At 42.6% G+C, this 18,463-nt stretch overlaps 2 protein-coding genes across 9 annotated transcripts in view; one reads left to right on the top strand and one right to left on the bottom strand.

Annotated features, from left to right (window-relative positions):
* Positions 1 to 18,463, top strand: part of HNRNPM (heterogeneous nuclear ribonucleoprotein M) — a 174,766-nt gene that overhangs the window by 66,860 nt on the left and 89,443 nt on the right. The window lies entirely within an intron of this gene.
* LOC309820743 (large ribosomal subunit protein eL20-like) lies at positions 7,235 to 7,958 on the bottom strand. Its single transcript, XM_082651685.1, has one exon. The coding sequence runs from the start codon at positions 7,933 to 7,935 to the stop codon at positions 7,426 to 7,428; it is 510 nt and encodes a 169-aa protein (XP_082507811.1). The 5' UTR covers positions 7,936 to 7,958; the 3' UTR covers positions 7,235 to 7,425.

The raw sequence follows: 18,463 nt of genomic DNA, 5'->3' as shown, positions 1-18,463 counted from the left end.
TTCCACCCTATCCCAGGCTGAGGCTTGAGCCAGAGGAGAGGAGAGCTAGTCTCCTGGCCACTCCATGACGCACGTGAGCCTCTTGGGAGCCACCTTCAGCTCCTTTGCCAGTTCAAGGGCCTACTGGAAACTCCGGAGCAGCCCTGCCCTGGTCTGGAATGTCCAGCTGTCCCAGAGAGTCTGTGTCTGCCCTTCAACACTCACATCCCCAGCCCTGAGGGCTCATCAGCCCCAGTTGAGGGTCTCAAAGGGCAGCATCTCCTTCTGCCCAGTCCCCCGCTTCGCCCTCCACCCTCCTCCCCAGGCTCAAAATCTAACTGGTCCGTCCACATCCTATTAGTTTCACCACCTGAGTAGTTCTGGAATTTATCCGTCTCCCCATCTAGTTACTCAAAGACCCCACCATCCCAGGCCTCCCTGCTGCCCTCCTGCCCCCCACGCCCGTCCCCAGCTTTGAATAATCCATGTTTATCCCCAGGCAGGAACGTGCTGGGGTTTCACATATGCCGATGTATCTCTTTCTGAGCCTGGTTGAAATTTACATGGATGTGCATTTCATTGTTACTCTTTCCACTTCACATGTATGTTAGAAGCAACCTTTTCAGCCTGTTCAGTATCTATTTAAAGCAGTTATTAAGGGACTTCCCTGGTGGCACAGAGGTTAAGACTCTGCGCTCCCAATGTAGGGGACCTGGGTTCGATCCCTGGTCAGGGAACTACATGCCGTGTGCATGCTACAACAGAGTTCGCATGCCACAACTAAGACCTGGCACAACCAAATAAATAAATAAATTAAATAGATATAAAAAAATTATTAATATCAGGACAGTTGATTCAGGCCAGAATCCTCAATGGATGAGATAGTCAGTGAAAGTTCCGTGAGGAAACAGGATATTTGTGTAGTTTCAGTGTAACCACCCATAAAATACCCATTCATGACAGAGGAAAAAGTTGTCACTTCACAGAGGAGAAACAGAGAGATAATGCTTCATCAAGTGATCATAGTTAAAATGACCAGGAATGGGGCAAATGGACAAATCAAATCCTAATATACTGCATAACACCATCACTTCTGTGGTATTTCTTCCAAAGATGCTTAACCTGAATCTATTCATGAGGAAAATCAGACAAATGCAATGTCCCCAGACAAATGCAATGTCCCCAATGTCCCAGACAGGGACGTTCTACAAAACGACTGGCCTATGACCTTCAAAAATGTCAATGTCAAAAAGTCTACAAATAACAAATGCTGGAGAGGGTGTGGAGAAAAGGGAACCCTCCTACACTGTTGGTGGGAATGTAAATTGATACAGCCACTATGGAGAACAGTATGGAGGATCCTCAAAAAACTAAAAATAGAGCTACCGTATGATCCAGCAATCCCACTACTGGGCATATATCCAGACAAAACTCTAATTCAAAAAGATACATTCACCCCAATGTTCATAGCAGCACTATTTACAATAGCCAAGACATGGAAACAACCTAAGTGTCCATCAACAGATGAATGGATAAAGAAGATGTGGTATATATAAATACAATGGAATACTACTCAGCCATAAAAAATAATTAAATAATGCCATTTGCAACAACATGGATGAACCTAGAGTTTATCATACTAAGCATAGTAAGTCACAAAGGGAAAGACAAGTACCATATGATACCACTTATATGTGGAATCTAAAATACCACACAAATGAACCTATCTACAAAACAGAAACAGCCTCACAGACATAGAGAACAGACTTGTGGTCGCCAAGGGGGAGGGAGGTGGGGGAAGGAAGGATTGGGAGTTTGGGATTAGCAGATGCAAACTATTTTATACAGGATGGGTAAAAACAAGGTCCTACTGTATAGCACAGGGAACTATATTCAATATTCTGTGATAAACCACAATGGAAAAGAATATGAAAGAGAATATATATATATATATATATATATATATATAAAACACTGAATCACTTTGCCGTGCAGCAGAAATTAACACAACATTGTAAATCAACTATACTTCAATAAATTTTTTTTTAAAAGTCAATGTCATGAAAGACAAGGAAAGGAGAAAGGACATTCCAGGCATGACATTTGTCTGCAATGTGTGATCCTGGATTGGACCAGAGACCAGAAAATAAAAATTACTAAGAAAGACATTATTGAACCTTTGATAACATTTGAATATCTGTAGTTCAGGTAGCAAGATTAGATCAGTATTAAATTTCCTGATTGTGATCATTATACTGTAGTTATATAAGCAATGGTTCTCCACTGGTTGGGGGAGTGGCACTGTCTGTCATCCAGGGGACATTTATGTAATGTATGAAGACATTTTTGGCCGTCACAGCCAGGGTGTGTGTGCTACTGACACCTAGTGGGTGGAGGCCAGGGAGGCTAAAAATCCTGCAGTGTAGGACAGCCCTCTACAGCAGAGAATTATCCAGCCTCGGTGTCAATAAGGTAGAGAAACCCTCCATAGGAGAAGGCCCTTTTTCTCAGGAAATATAAATTGAAGTATTTAGGAATAAGAAAGAGTCATGTCTGTAACCGGCTCAAAAAAGGTTCAGAAAGAAAATGTGTATCTATATCTATACCTCTCTCTCTATATATACACACCTAGATGTGTGTGTGTCTTCCTTACAGCAAATGCTAACCTGTTGCCACATTTGCGTATTTTTTTCTCTGTCTGATTCTGCCCCCAGCCCCCCACCGCCAACCCGAACTTCTTAGTGTTCCTCGAACTCATCAGGCACATTCCTGCCTCAGGAACCTCAGGGCCTTTGCACTGGCTATTCCCTCCTCCTAGAATGCCCTTCCCCCTGATATCTGCCTGACTGACCTCTTCACATCCTTCACTTCACTACTCACACACCCAGTGAGACAGTTCCTGACCACTCTAGTTTAAATTGCCAACATCCCCCCATTCTGTATCTCCCTTCTTCGATTTATTTTTCTTTTTAGTACTTATCACCACGTAACATGCTATATATTTTCTTTATTTGTTTACTGTGTCTCTTTCACACAGCCATTGTGCCAGCTCCATTAGGGCAAGGCCTTTGTCCCCGGTGCTTAAAAAGGGGCCTGGGGCTTCCCTGGTGGCGCAGTGGTTGAGGGTCCGCCTGCCGATGCAGGGGACACGGGTTCGAGCCCTGGTCTGGGAGGATTCCACATGCTGCAGAGCGGCTGGGCCTGTGAGCCATGGTCGCTGAGCCTGCGCGTCCGGAACCTGTGCTCCGCAACGGGAGAGGCCACAACAGTGAGAGGCCCGCGTACCGGAAAAAAAAAAAAAAAAAAAGGGGTCTGGCACACAGTAGGCGCTCAGTTCATTGATGAACGGATGAATTGCTGGTAAGTAAAAGAGATGGCCTGAAAGGAGGAGGAAGTTGGGGGCGGGGAGGAGGGAGTAAGAGGAAAGTTGCTACTCATCACCTCCACATCTCCCTTTGCCTCCTCCTTTGAATCCTTCATCTTCTAGGACAAGACCTCGAGGCCACTTCTGGGGGGCCCCTCGGCCCTCAGGAATCGCGCACAGGGGACGCTCAGCAGCCACGGGCACTTTCCTTCCCTCCCGGGAGCCCGTGACAGCGGAAAGGAACGCGCGTGAGCTGCTCTCTGATTCGCCACCAGGAGGCCACTTCGGGTAAGAATTATTCTTCAGAAAATTTTTAAAAGAAAGGAAGGAAGGAAGGAAGAAAAGAGAGAGAGAAGGAGAAAAGAGAGAGAGACAAAGAAAGAAAATAAAGAGAGAAAGAAAGAAAATAAAGAGAGAAAGAAAGGGGGGAGGGAGGGAGGAAAGAAGGACGGAAAGAGGCAATCTCTAGCTTTTTCTTATTGTTACAAAAATACTTTCTTAAAATTAGCACATTCATGGGATTTCCCTGGTGGTCCAGTGGGTGAGACTCTGCGCTCCCAATGCAGGGGGCCGGGGTTGGATCCCTTGGTCAGGGAAGTTGATCCCACATGCATGCCGCAACGAAAGATCCCTCCTGCCACAACTAAGACTTGGCGCAGTCTAAATAAATAAATAAATAAATATTTTTTTTAAATTAGCATATTCATCATAGAAAATTAAGAAACTAAAGAGAGAAATAAAAATTGCTGCGCTAGCCCATCAAAATTGGATCTACCAGGGACTTCCCTGGTGGTCCAGTGGTTAAGACCCTGCGCTCCCAGTGCAGGGGGCCCGGGTTGGATCCCTGGTCAGGGAACTAGATCCCTGATGCCACAACTAAAACCCGGCACAGCCAAATAAATAAATAGTGGGGAAAAAAATTGGGGGACTTCCCTAGTGGTCCAGTGGTAAAGAGTCCGCCTTACAATGCAGGAGATGAGGGTTTGATCCCTGGTCAGGGAACTAAGATCCCAGTTGAGCCCCCGGGCTACAACTACTGATTTTGGAGAATTTTAAACCAAAAATAGTAGCAAAATGTACTTCATGCCACTAAACTGTACACTTCAGAATACTTCAAATGGTAAATTTTATTTGATGTATATTTTTCCACAATGAAAAAAAAAAAGTAGATTGTATAACATGAACACCAGTTATCAACTCAGTCTTGTTTCATCTCCTCCCAGGTTCCGACTTCCTCCCATCTGGATTACTTTGTTTTTGTTTTTTTTTAAGTGTTATTTTGGTGAAATCACATACAACTTAAAAAAAATAAACTTATTAATTTATTTTTGGTTGCATTGGGCCTTCATTGCTGCACGCAGATGGGGCTTAGTTGCTCCACAGCATGTGGGATCTTCCCGGACCAGGGCTCAAACCTGTGTCCCCTGCATTGGCAGATGGATTCTTAACCACTGTGCCACCAGGGAAGTCCCTGGATTATTTTGAAGCAAATCCCAGATGGTCCCTCACCTGTAAATATTTGAGCGTGCATTCTAGGAGATATGGACTTTTTTGTTTTTGGAATCATTTCTTTTTAAAATACCCATAATAGCATTATTATACTTTAAAAACTTATTATCGTCAAATGTCCAGTAAGTGTTCAAATTTCTAGTTGTCTCATAAATGTTATAATTTGTTTTGTTATTTGTTTTATTATTTTAGAGATGTTTTGAATAAAGATATTTAAATATCCATACATTGCATTTGGTCAAAATGTTTTAAAATCTCTTTTGATCTAAAAATTTTCTCACCAGCTTTTTATTTTTTATTTCTTATTTATTTATTTGCAATTTACTTGTTAGAAAGAAAAAGATTTATCCTCTCACAGTTTGGATTTAGCTGACTGCACACCTGTGGTGTCATTTAAGATGTTCTCCGTCTTCCATATTTTGTAAAATTTGTTATCTAGATCTAGACCAATGCTGTCTAATAAAAATGTAATGTGGGGCTTCCCTGGTGGCGCAGTGGTTGAGAGTCCACCTGCTGATGTAGGGGACGCGGGTTCGTGCCCCGGTCCGGGAAGATCCCACATGCCGCGGAGCGGCTGGGCCCGTGAGCCATGGCCGCTGAGCCTGCGCGTCCGGAGCCTGTGCTCCGCAACGGGAGAGGCCACAACAGTGAGAGACCCGCGTATCGCAAAAACAAAAAAACAAACAAAAAACCAAAAATATAATGTGAGCCACAAATATGAATGACGTGCAATTTAAATTTTTCTAGTAGCCACTTTAAACACAAAAACAAAGAAGATGAAATTTATTTTAATCATTTTTTATAATTACTTGTATTGAAGTATAGTTGATTTATTTATTTGTTTCTTTATCTATTTTTAAATTTTTTTAGCTGCACCACTTGCCCCCAAGGGATGGAACTCTTGCCCCCTGCAGTGGAAGCACAGAGTCCTAACCACTGGACCGCCAGGGAATTCCCAAATATAGTTGATTTATAATGTTGTGTTAATTACTGCTGTACAGCAAAGTGATTCATTATACATATATATACATTCTTTTTCATATTCTTTTCCATTATGGTTTATCCCAGGATATTGAATAGAGTTCCCTGTGCTATACAGTAGGACCTTGTTGTTTAGCCATCCTGTATATAATAGTTTGCATCTGCTAATCCCAAACTCCCAATCCTTCCCTCCCCCAGCCCCTCCCCCTTGGTAACCACAAGGCTGTTCTCTATGTCTGTGAGTCTGTTTCTGTTTCGTAGATAGGTTCATTTGTGTCATATTTTAGATTCCACATACAAGTGATGTCATACAGTATTTGTCTTTCTCTTTATTTTGACCAGTTAATTTTAACCTAACATATCCAAAATTTGATGATTTCAACATGCAATGAATATTAAAAACTTAGATATTTTAACACTTTTTTTTTTTAACCAACTCTTCCAAATCTGGTGTGTTGTTTACATCTAGAGCACATCACATGTCAACTTGGAATGGCCATGTTTCAAGTGCTTGACGGCCACAGGTACCTCATTGCTGCAATTTTGGATTTTGGACATTCTAGAGAATTTTTTAGGTTCAAGTTCGATTTTTCAGCACAGTGACTTCATTGGTGGTGATGGGCACTGCCAGTAAGAGATGCAGAGCTGCCTCCCTTTTGTGATCTGGGCATCAACAATTAATGAATAAATGAATGTTCTCACAGAAACCCTGCCTGAGATTATTAGTCCATTTCTCTGTTTCTCACCAGCCTCTTTTCTCATAAACACGTTTGAAAAGAAACATTGGAACGGAAACACTTTGCTGTACACTTGAAACTAACACGACATTGTAGATTAACTGCACTTCAACTAAAAAACAGGAACGGAAGAAATATTGGAATGCTACTGGATACAGAGTTTGGATTTCTTGTTTAACACACCCTATATTTTTCCTAGGTCACTAAGTACTTCCTTGAAATAGTTTGCAATTTGAAATCTTGTTGCACTTGATGGCTGTTCCTTCATGTTGGAACACTTAGGTTGTTTCCAGACTGTCAGCCAATCACTGTTACAATAAGTCATTGGTTAGGGAAGTGGTGTAACTGACTCATTAAGATGTTGTAATTTCAATCAAATAACTAAGCATGAAAATAAAACCATAAATGTTCTGCAAGGGAAAAAAAGGGAGAATTTTATCTTGCAATAAGGATTTTCTGTGACAAAACCTAGAAGACCTTTTTTTTTTGGTCTTTATTTTTTATTTTATTACTATTTTTATTTTATTTTATTCTTTTTAGCGGTACGCGGGCCTCTCACTGTTGTGGCCTCTCCCGTTGCGGAGCACAGGCTCCGGACACGCAGGCTCAGCGGCCATGGCTCATGGGCACAGCCGCTCCGCAGCATGTGGGATCTTCCCGGACCGGGGCACGAACCCGCATTCCCTGCATCGGCAGGCAGACTCTCAACCACCAGGGAAGCCCTGGTCTTTATTTTATTTTATTTTATTTTATTTTATTTTATTTTATTTTATTTTTGTTTTCCCAGCGAGTTTTATTTGGGCAGACCTGGGGACAGGGAGGTCCTGCATCTAAAAGAAGGTGTTGGTCCTGCATCTAAAAGAAGGTGTTGGGCTTGTGCTGGCGACGGAGGACCCGGTGGGGCAGTGGGAATTTGATCTTGGAGTCGTAGAATTGCTTGACTGCTGGTCGGCGGCACTTGCTGGCTGCGATCTCCTCCACCTTCATGATCTGGATCGAGTGGGCCCGGGCACGGTGCCGGGCGCCCATGTCTCGGTAGTACTGGGTGACAGCACCGGCTGTGGTCAGGTCCCGGTACTCCCGGTACATGTTGTGGGTGCCACTGCGGGAGTCATAGCGCAGCCAGATGCCGAAGTTCTTCACCCGCAGGGGAGATTTTTCAAACACCTGTCCACAGTAGACAATTTCCCCTGAAGACTTCTTCATCTTCTTCAGCTGAGATACAAAGTACCAGAAGCGGGACTTGGCAACAACATGGTTAGGCGCAAAGATCCGCATGCGATAGAGGGGCGGCGTGTGGCACTTGGGGGTCGGCAGGCAGCGCCCCACCACCTTGTATTCTCGAAGCGTGCCCGAGGCCTTCATAGCGCCCTATCCACGCTCGCCGCCACCCTCGAAAAGCTGGTCTTTATTTTTTTAATTGAATTATAGTTGATTTACAATGTAGTGTTAGTTTCAGGTTACAGAAAAGTAACTCAGTGATACATATATATGAATACATGTACATTTGTATATATAAATGTATACATATACATTTATATATATAGATTCTTTTACAGATTCTTTTCCACTATAAATTATTACAAGATATTGTATATAGTTCCCTGTGCTATACAGCAGGTCCTTGTTGGTTATCTATTTTATATATAGTAGTGTGTATGTGTTAATCCCAAACTCCTATTCTATCCCTTCTCCTGCAATCTAGAAGACATTTTTAAAAATTGATTAGTTTGCTCTCTCTCATACACACATAAAATTTCTGTATGGCAAAAAATATTTAAAGCAAAGTCAGAGACAAATGAAAAGCTGAGAAAAAAGTTTGCAATTCATATCACAAAGACTTAATCTGCCTAGTAGAAATCAATAACAGAAAGAAAAAAAATAACAGAAAGAACAACACAAGAATTTTTTTAATAGGGCAAAGGAAATACAAATGGCTATTAAGCATCTGAAAAGGTCATCTCATACTAAGACAGATGAAAATTTAAACTATGTGAGGTGCCGTTTTCCACGTATCAGAGTGGCAAAACTCCAAAGTTTAATAAGGTAATTTATTGACAATGCTGAGAGAAAATAAGTGCTCTCATAAGTGGTCTCTCATTGTTGGTGCCAGTGTATACTGGCCCAACTCCATGGAGGGCAATTTGGTAAAATTCATCAAAATTACGAATATATATCCCTTTTGACCTAGTAATTCCACTTTGGGAAACTCTTTCTCCAGGTATAATTGCATAGGTACAAAATGACAGTCTGCAAGGTTATTCATTAGTGCATGGTTTGTAATAGCAAAGGATTAGGGACAACGCAGGTCCTTAATAGGGACCTGGTTAAATACAGTACAAGTATAAATGGAATACTATTCAGCTACTATATAAAAAATGAGGAACCTTCTATGGGCTGATAAGAGCTCTGAGATTTATGTCAAGTGAAAAAAGATACAAAACAGTGCATGTGACATGCTATCTTCTGTGTAAAGATAGTGGGGAAAATTGCTTATATCTGTATAAATAAATGCAAGAATGACAGAGGAGAAACTATTGACAGTGATTTTGGGTATGAGTGAGGGGAACTGGACAGATAGGGGACAAGAGTGTTAGGGAGATTGAAATTAAAATTTTTAATTAAAAAATTTTCCGGACTTCCCTGGTGGAGCAGTGATTAAGAATCCGCCTGCTAATGTAGGGGACATGGGTTTGAGTCCTGGTCGGGGACAATCCCACGTGCCACGGAGCAACTAAGCCTGTGTGCCACAACTACTGAGCCTGCATGCCACAACTACTGAAGCCTGTGCACCTAGAACCCATGCTCTGCAACAAGAGAAGTCACCGCAATGAGAAGCCTGCGCACCGCAATGAAGAGTAGCCCCTGCTCACCGCAACTAGAGAAAGTTGCGCACAGCAACGAAGGCCCAACGCAGGCAAAAATAAATAAATAAATTTATTTAAAAAAATTTCCTCCAAGAGAAATGAAAGCACTCTCCCATCAAAAACTTGTATGTGACATTGGATGCAACTAGAGATTATCATACAAAGTGAAGTAAGTCAGAAAGAGAAAGACAAATACCATATGATATCACTTACATGTGAAATCTAAAATATGGCACAAATAAACTTATCTATGAAATAGAAACAGACTCACAGACACAGAGAACAGACTTGTGGTTGCCAAGAGGGAGGGGGGATGGGGGAGAGAGGGATTGGGAGTTTGGGATGAACAGATGCAAACTATTATATATAGGATGGATAAGCAACAAGGTCCTATTGCATAGCACAGGGAACTATATTCAATATTCTATGATAAACCACAATGGAAAAGAACATAAAAAAGAATGTATATATATGTATAGCAGAATCACTTTGTGGTACAGCAGAAATTAACACAACATTGTGAATCAACTATACTGCAATTTTAAAAAATTGAAAAAAAAAAGTGTATGTGAATGTCCATAACAGCTTTATTTTTAATAAACAAAGACTGGAACAACCCCAATGTCCTTCAACAGATGAATGTATACAGAAACTGTGGTTTATCCATATCAACGTTAAAAATAAATATACTATTGATACACACTCCAACAGAGATGAATATCAAAATAATTGTGTTAAGTAAAAAAAAAAGCAGGCAAGAAAGGAGTACATTCCATGTACTCTATGTGATTCCATTTATATAAAATTCTAGGAAATGCAAACTTACCTGTAGTGACGGAAAGCAGGTCATGGTTACCTGGGGAAGGTGGGAGGAGCCAGTGGGAGAGGTTCTTAAGAGGCACAAGGAAGCTTCTGGGTGTGATAGAGATTTCCATTACCTTGATTATGGTGATAGATTCACAGGTGTTTACATAGGTCAAAGTTGATTAGATTGTGCACCTGAAATATGTACAGATTATGGTATGTCAATTACACTACAACGTACTGCCAAGATGCTTTCCCCACCATTTTTGTCTTAGTCCTCTTGGGCTGCTATAACAAAATGCCACAGGCTGGGTGGCTTAAACACAGAAATTTATTTCTCACAGTTCCGGAGGCTGGGAAGTCCAAAATCAAGGTGCTGGTATATTCGGTTCCTGGGGAGAACTCTCTTCCTGGCTTGCAGATGGCCACCTTCTCACTGTATTCTCATATGGTGGAGAGAGAGAGAAAGCTCTCTCCTGTCTCTCTTTCTAAGGGCACCAATCCCATCATGGGAGTCCCGTCCTCATGACCTAATCATCTCCCAAAGGCTCCACCTCCAAAGACCATCACACCTGGGGATTAGGGTTTCCACATAATGAATTTTAGGGGAACACAAACATTCAGTCCATAACAATTTTGAAAAGGAAAATGTTTAGACATACAAAAAAACTTCAAAAGTGATTATGAATAAACCTGGATAAACATTCTCAAACAAAGTTTTAGGTGGACACACAATTAGGAAAAGGGAGACTTCTCCAGCTATGGTTTTTATTTTATTTATTTTTAAAATTAATATTCTCTTTTTTTAAAAAATATTTATTTGTTTGTTTGGCTGAGCCAGGTCTTCGTTGCTGCATGCGGGATCTTTAGTTGCAGCATACGAACTCTTAGTTGTGGCATGTGGGATCTAGTTCCCTGACCAGGGAGTGAGCCCAGGCCCCTGCATTGGGAGTCTTAGCCACTGGACCACCAGGGAAGTCCTCCAGCTATGATTTTTAGAGTTTTGGGGTTTGGCACAATGCAAATGCCTTCCCCATTCAAAATTGTAACTTACAAAAACAGACAGGATTAAAAAAAAAAAAGATTGATTAGTTTGGAACTAGAGAGAACTAGGTTGAAATCTTGGGCTTTCTAAGCTGTCTGTCTTTGGCCAAGTATGTGAACATCTCAGAACATCACAGTTTTCCTGTCAGTCCGAAAGGGAAAGGAATGCTTTCGTTTTCAGGGCTGATTAAAGGGTGACAAAACATAGACTATGCAAGTGCCTAATGGGATAAAGGTGAGTGCTAAATTAATGTGCACTGTTATAATTATTATTCTTACCTTAGTGAGTTCAGGGCTGTTTGCCCTGGTGTCCAAAGGCGGCAGGTTCACACACACGCAAGCTCCCAGGCTGGGAGGACTCTGGGAGACGGGTGGCGATGGGGAGAGTGTCTTGGGCAGAGGCCACTCCATTCCTTTCTGGAGCCCCAGCCCAGAATCTGAGTCATTCTTTCTGCTCTGAGATTCTGAGGCTCCTGCCCTAAAACTGACCTCTCCTGATGACCTGATGTGACTAAAGGCTGACAGGAAAGGGCATGGGCAGTTGCCAGGGGTGGCGGGGGCCACTCCTGGGGGGCCAGCAGCCTTGTTTTGGGATGTCCACATACAATGTCCCTCTGGGCTCGTCTGGGAAGAATCAGTCACATATCCCACGCTACAATGCATTATTCATGCTCTTCCCCAATCTGGGTCACCCAGTCCATATCCTTTTCATCTGGATAATCTTACTGTTCCTCAGCCCCAGGGCCCCTGCCCAAAAAGCCTTACCTGCTGGGATAGGTCCCTTCTCTGACCTCTTCTAGGCCCCTGTGCTTCCCCATTACAGCACTGATCATCCAATATTAAAGTTAAGTGGTCAAACAGACATAGAGAACAGACTTGTGGTTGCCAAGGGGGAGGAGGGGTGGGACAGGGAAGGACTGGGAGTTTGGGATTAGCAGATGCAAACTATTATATATAGGAAGGATAAAAAACAAGGTCCTGGGCTTCCCTGGTGGCGCAGTGGTTGAGAGTCCGCCTGCTGATGCAGGGGACACGGGTTCGTGCCCCGGTCCGGGAAGATCCCACGTGCCGCGGAGCGGCTGGGCCCGTGAGCCATGGCCGCTGAGCCTGCGCGTCCAGAGCCTGTGCTTCCCAACGGGAGAGGCCACAACAGTGAGAGGTCCGCGTACCGCAAAACAAACAAACAAACAGAAAAAAACACAAGGTCCTACTGTATAGCACAAGGAACTATGTTCAATATCCTGTGATAAACCATAATGGAAAAGAATATGAAAAAGAATGTATATATACATATAACTGAATCACTTTGCTGTACAGCAGAAAATAACATTGTAAGTTAACTATACTTCAACAAAATAAATGTAAAAAATAAAAATGCTTAAAATAATCAAAATTAGGTCAAAAGATACAAACTTCCAGCTATAAAATAAGGAAGTCCTGGGGTTGTAACATACAGCATGGCAACTATAATTAATAATACTATTATATATTCAAAAGTGGCTAAGAGTAAATCTTAAAAGCTCTCATCATAAGAAAATAATTTTTATTTTTTGGCCGCTCCGTGTAGCTTGCAGGGTCTTAATTCTGTGACCAGGGATTAAGCCCAGGCCCTCAGCAGTGAAACCACAGAATCCTAACCACTGGACCACCAGGGAATTCCCAAGGAAAGAAATTTTGTAACTCTGTATGATGATAGATGTTAACTAGACTTATTGTGGTGATCATTTGGCAATGTATATAAATATCGAATCATTATGTTGTACATCTGAAACTAATATAATATTATGTCAATGATGTCTCAATGAAAGAATTTTTTTTTTCTGCGTTGGGTGTTCGTTGCTGAGTGCGGGCTTTCTCTAGTTGTGGCAAGTGGGGGCTACTCTTCGTTGTGGTGCGAGGGCTTCTCACTGCAGTGGCTTCTCTTGTTGCAGAGCACGGGCTCTAGGCCCACAGGCTCCAGTAGTTGCAGCACGTGGGCTCCGTTGTTGTGGCGCTCGGGCTTAGTTGCTCTGTGGCATGTGGGATCTTCTCGGACCAGGGATCAAACCCGTGTCCCCTGCATTGGCAGGAGGATTCTTAACCACTGAACCACCAGGGAAGTCCCAAGAATAAATTTTTAAAAATCACAATTAACGGTGCTAATATGGGCAAACAGATTTGCCCCCTGGTACTATGCCCGGAGGTCACAATATCACTGCCAAAAAATGCATAGTAATCAGGAGGAAGCATCAGACAAATGCAAAGTGAGGAACATTCCACCAATAACTAGTGTGTGCATTTCAAAAAAGTCAATGTCAAAAAAAATGGTACAGGGCTTTCCTAGTGGTTCTGTGTTAAGACCCCACATTCCACTGCAAGGGCCATGGGTTCGATCCCTGGTCGGGGAAGTAACGCATGTCGCAAGGTGTGGCCAAAAAAAAAGAAAAAAAGGGACAAATGAACTTATTTACAAAACAGAAATAGAGTCACAGATGTGGAAAACAAACTTATGGTTACCAAGGGGGAATGGAAGAGGGATAAATTGGGAGATTGGGATTGACATATACACACTACTATATATAAAATAGGTAACTAGTAAGAACCTACTGTATAGCACAGGGAACTCTACTCAATACTCTGTAATGACCTATATGGGAAAAGAATCAAAAAAAGAGTGGATATACGTATATGTATAACTGATTCACTTTGCTGTACACCTGAAACTAACACAACATTGTAAATCAACAATTTTTAAAAAGTCAATGTCGTGAAGGACAAAGAATGATTGAGGAACGGGTCCAGATTATGGAGGACTAAGGAGACACAAGTAAATGCACCATGTGATCCTGGATGGGACCCCAGAGGGGGAGAAAACAGCTGTAAAGGACATGATGAAACTGGAATCTGGACTGAAGATTAGATAACAGCAATATGTCAGGCTCAAACTTCCTCAAGTTGCTATCTGTGCTGCAGTTACGTAAGTGAAAGGCCTTGTTCTTAGTAAAAGCACTAATCATGTCTGCAGCATATCCTCAAATCATTCACACACAAAAAAGTGTGTGTGATTATCTTTTTTTCTATGTGTATTTTATATATACATGTATACGTGTGCATTATATATGTGCATGTGTATAATAGGTGTGTGTGCATATTATATGTATATACATGTGTCTCTCTGTATATAAATGTTTCTCTCTCTCTCTCTCCTCCTCTCTCTCTTTTTTTTTTTTTTTTTCGGTACGCGGGCCTCTCACTGCTGTGGCCTCTCCCGTTGCGGAGCACAGGCTCCGGACGCGCAGGCTCAGCGGCCATGGCTCACGCGCCCAGCCGCTCCGCGGCATGTGGGATCTTCCCGGACCGGGGCACGAACCCGTGTCCCCTGCATCGGCAGGCGGACTCTCAACCACTGCGCCACCAGGGAAGCCCTACTCCTCTCTCTTTTGTACAAGAATCATCTCTGTTTTATTTATTTCACAGAGTAATGATTTTAGTTGAATACATTTGGGCACAGTAAATATTTGACATGAAAAGTAGTTGTATCAGAATGGGCATCAGAAAAATAGCAACTCATCTTTACACATAATAAGTAGAAAATATTTTTTCTGTCTGTTCATGTAAGTGTTACAAATCCTGAGAATGTTATACACTGAACTAGGTACTACCTTATAATTAAATCTTGCATATATATATATAGAGAGAGAGAGAGAGAGACAGAGAGAGACAGAGAAGAGAAATATATATGGAATATATATATATATATTTGTGTGTAATATATATATATATGCCTCTCTTCCTTTATGTGAGGGAGGATCACCAGGGAAAAGAACTGCTCAGCTGAGTCCACTGGATGTGGTTTTGAGCCACTAAGTTTGGGGAATGTTTGTTACACAGCAAAAGAAAACTGATTGGGCTTCCCTGGTGGTGCAGTGGTTGAGAATCTGCCTGCTAATGCGGGGGACACCGGTTCGAGCCCTGGTCTAGGAGGATCCCACATGCCGCGGAGCAACTAGGCCCGTGAGCCACAACTACTGAGCCTGCACGTCTGGAGCCTGTGCTCCGCAACTAGAGAGGCCGCGATAGTGAGAGGCCCGCGCACCGCTATGAAGAGTGGCCCCCTCTTGCCACAACTAGAGAAAGCCCTCGCACAGAAACGAAAACCCAACACAGCAAAAATAAATTAATTAATTAATAAACTCCTACCCCCAACATCTTCAAAAAAAAAAAAAAGAAAAACCACAGCTTTAAAAAAAAAAATATGCTCCTGATTTCTAAAAAAAAAAGGAAAACTAATACACTAATGCTGTTAAATAATAAAATATGTTCTATCCTCCCAGTTTTTAAAATATACCTTCAAAACAATATGAAAGGCCAGATTCAAATTTATTATTTCTTTTTTGTTTTAATAAGATTTGGGTTTTTTTTAGATTAGAGTTTTTAAATTGTGGTAAAACATACATAATAGAAAAAGTTTAACCATTTTAATGAATACAATTCAGTGGCATTAAGTACACATACAATGTTGTACAACTTCTACCTAGTTCCAGAACTTTTCCACCAGCCCAAATGGAAACTCAATGGTCTAAAAGGAAGTCTATGGGCTCCAGTAAATATACCCATTGCTCCCACAACTCCTTGCCTGGTGGAGGCATTCACCCTCCAAAGTGCAGTGCCATAACAGAGGTCCCTCTTGCCCTGGTCTGAGGCTGGCACTGGCAACAGAGAAACACCAGCCCAAAGGCAATGATCAGAGGCTTAAAGGATCTGCAAAAAAACAGAGCATGGAATGGCCTGTGTCGCACAGCAGTGACGGGGCGGGAGGGCTTCCCTTGGCCAAAGAGGGCAGCTCCCCTTCAGCTTTGGACCGTTGCAAACAAGCAGGACTGCAGAGCACTCCTGTTGGACCTTCCAGTTTTTCAAGAGAAGCAGAAATTCCGGATTTTCATTAGAAATCTCCTGATACTCAAAATTCTGGGCAGAACAAACCAAGCGTATCTTCAGGTGGAGTTTGGCCTGTGGGGTCCAGCATAGGATCATGCAGGATCTGTGCCTAAAACATGGGTGAGGGAGACTTCCCTGGTGGTCCAGTGGGTAAGACTCCATGCTCCCAATGCAGGGGGCCCGGGTTCGATCCCTGGTCGGGGAACTAGAGACTGCATGCATGCTGCAACTAAGAAGTCTGCATGCTGCAACTAAAAAGATCCCATGTGCAGCAACGAAGACCCGGCTGAGCCAAAAAAAAAAAAAAAAAGGTGAGGGATGGGGTGGGTGGGAGAGCAGAGCTGGCAGAGGGGGCTTGGCTTCTGTGCAAATTTGAGCAGGAGACAGGATTGCAACTCATGGGAGCAGCATTAGTTGCACTCCATGTCCGCCACTGGCAGAACTCAAAATAAAGCATGGTTGGAGCAGGTTTAAGCTCAATAATAATCCTAGTCTTCCTGGGAAACTTTATTCCCCCCACACCTCCTCTCTCAGACTATGTGATCTCTCTGTACCTCTGTTTCCCCTTCTTTAAAATAGAGACCTTACAGGATATATTAAGTGAATGAATATATGTAAAATACATAAAATAATGCCAAGTGCAGGGTGGGCACTACTTAAATGTTGGCTACTGTATTAGCTGCAGAATGAGTGGCTTAAAACAACAAGACACATTTATTATTTCTTACTTTTCTGTGGGTCAGGAGTTTGGGAGCAGCTTAGCTGGGTGGTTCTGGCTTGGAGTCTCATGAGGTTGCTAACAGATGCCAAGTGAGGCTACATCATCTGAAAGCTTGACTGGGGCTGGAGGATCTGCTTCCAAGATAGCTCCCTTGTGTGGCAGACAAGCTGATGCTGGTTGTTGGGTGGAGCCCTCAGTTCCTCACCTTGCAGATCTCTCCAAAGGGCTGCTTGAGTGTCCTCACAGTATGGTGGCTGGCTTCTCCCAGAGCAAGTGAGCTAATCAAGAACAAGAAGGAAGTCACATGTTTTTTATGACCTAATCTCAGAAGTCACACACATTGTCATTTCAACAATATCCTCTTGGTTATATGATGGAGAGGAACTACACAAGAGTGCAAATATCAGGAAGCAAGGATCACTGCGCTATTATGAATAAAGGTAGCATGGCTGCTAAGAGCAGAGCTGTGAGTCAGGCAGCCTGGTTTCAAATCCTAGCTCTTTCTAGATAACTGTGAGAACTTGGACAAGTACTTAACCTGTCTTTCACTGCATCCTCATTTATAAGATAGAATAACAGTATCTGCTTCATTTGCAGTTGTTATTGGGATTAAGGGAATATATAATCACTTTAGAACAATTCCTGGCATATAACAAGTACACAATAGTGCACAACTTTTTTTTTTTACTTGAGTTGTACACTTCATTATTTATTTATTATTTATTTATTTATTTGGTTGTGTCAGATCTTAGTTGTGGCACGTGGCTCCTTAGTTATGGCACGCAAACTCCTAGTTGCGGCACGCATGTGGGATCTAGTTCCCGGACCAGGGATCAAACCCGGGCCCCCTGCATTGGGAGCATGGAGTCTTAACCACTGCACCACCAGGGAAGTCTCTGCTGCTACTTTTTTATACACAGCCCCTCCAATGACAGATCAGCTCCTCCCATACAACCCACCAGAAGCCCCAATGATTGAAGACTAGTAGAGAGGGACTGAGGGGTCCCCAGTAATTAGGTCCTAGAGATACATACAGATGGAAAGACACTGTTCATGAGACTGTGTCCTGCTCCAGACTGAAATTTCCCAAAGGCAGGGATTTTCCTTTCAGCTGCCCACAGACAGACAAAAAAAAAAAAGTCAGTTTTACTGCTTCGCTTTCTGATGAGAGACTCCAGCCCACATGTCACCTTTCTAATACCATTTACTTCACCCAGAGTAGCCTACATTGGGTGGAGGGGGCATCTTGCCCACCATTATGGACCCAGCATAGTAACCAGCACACAGCAGGTACCAAAGAAACAATTGATCATGGTGATATGTTATTGCTGGGTCAGAAGTATATTCCACAGAGCAGTTTTTAAAGATATAATCCAGGGCCAGCTCTGGGTCCCTGGACAAATTCTTTTGTAGCCTGCTCACTGCAGGTGCCTCTAAGAGGCTTGGGTGTACTTTGTGCCCTCTGAAACACAGCAGAGAGGTAGAAGCTACTTCAGAGTGGATCAGAAAGAGGCCTTCAGGTTGGGAAGGTAATTGATCA

Source organism: Grampus griseus, assembly GCF_964374135.1.
Source record: "Grampus griseus genome assembly, chromosome: 3".
NCBI classification, from domain to species: Eukaryota; Metazoa; Chordata; class Mammalia; order Artiodactyla; family Delphinidae; genus Grampus; species Grampus griseus.
This window is presented reverse-complemented; position numbering and strand designations above follow the sequence as displayed.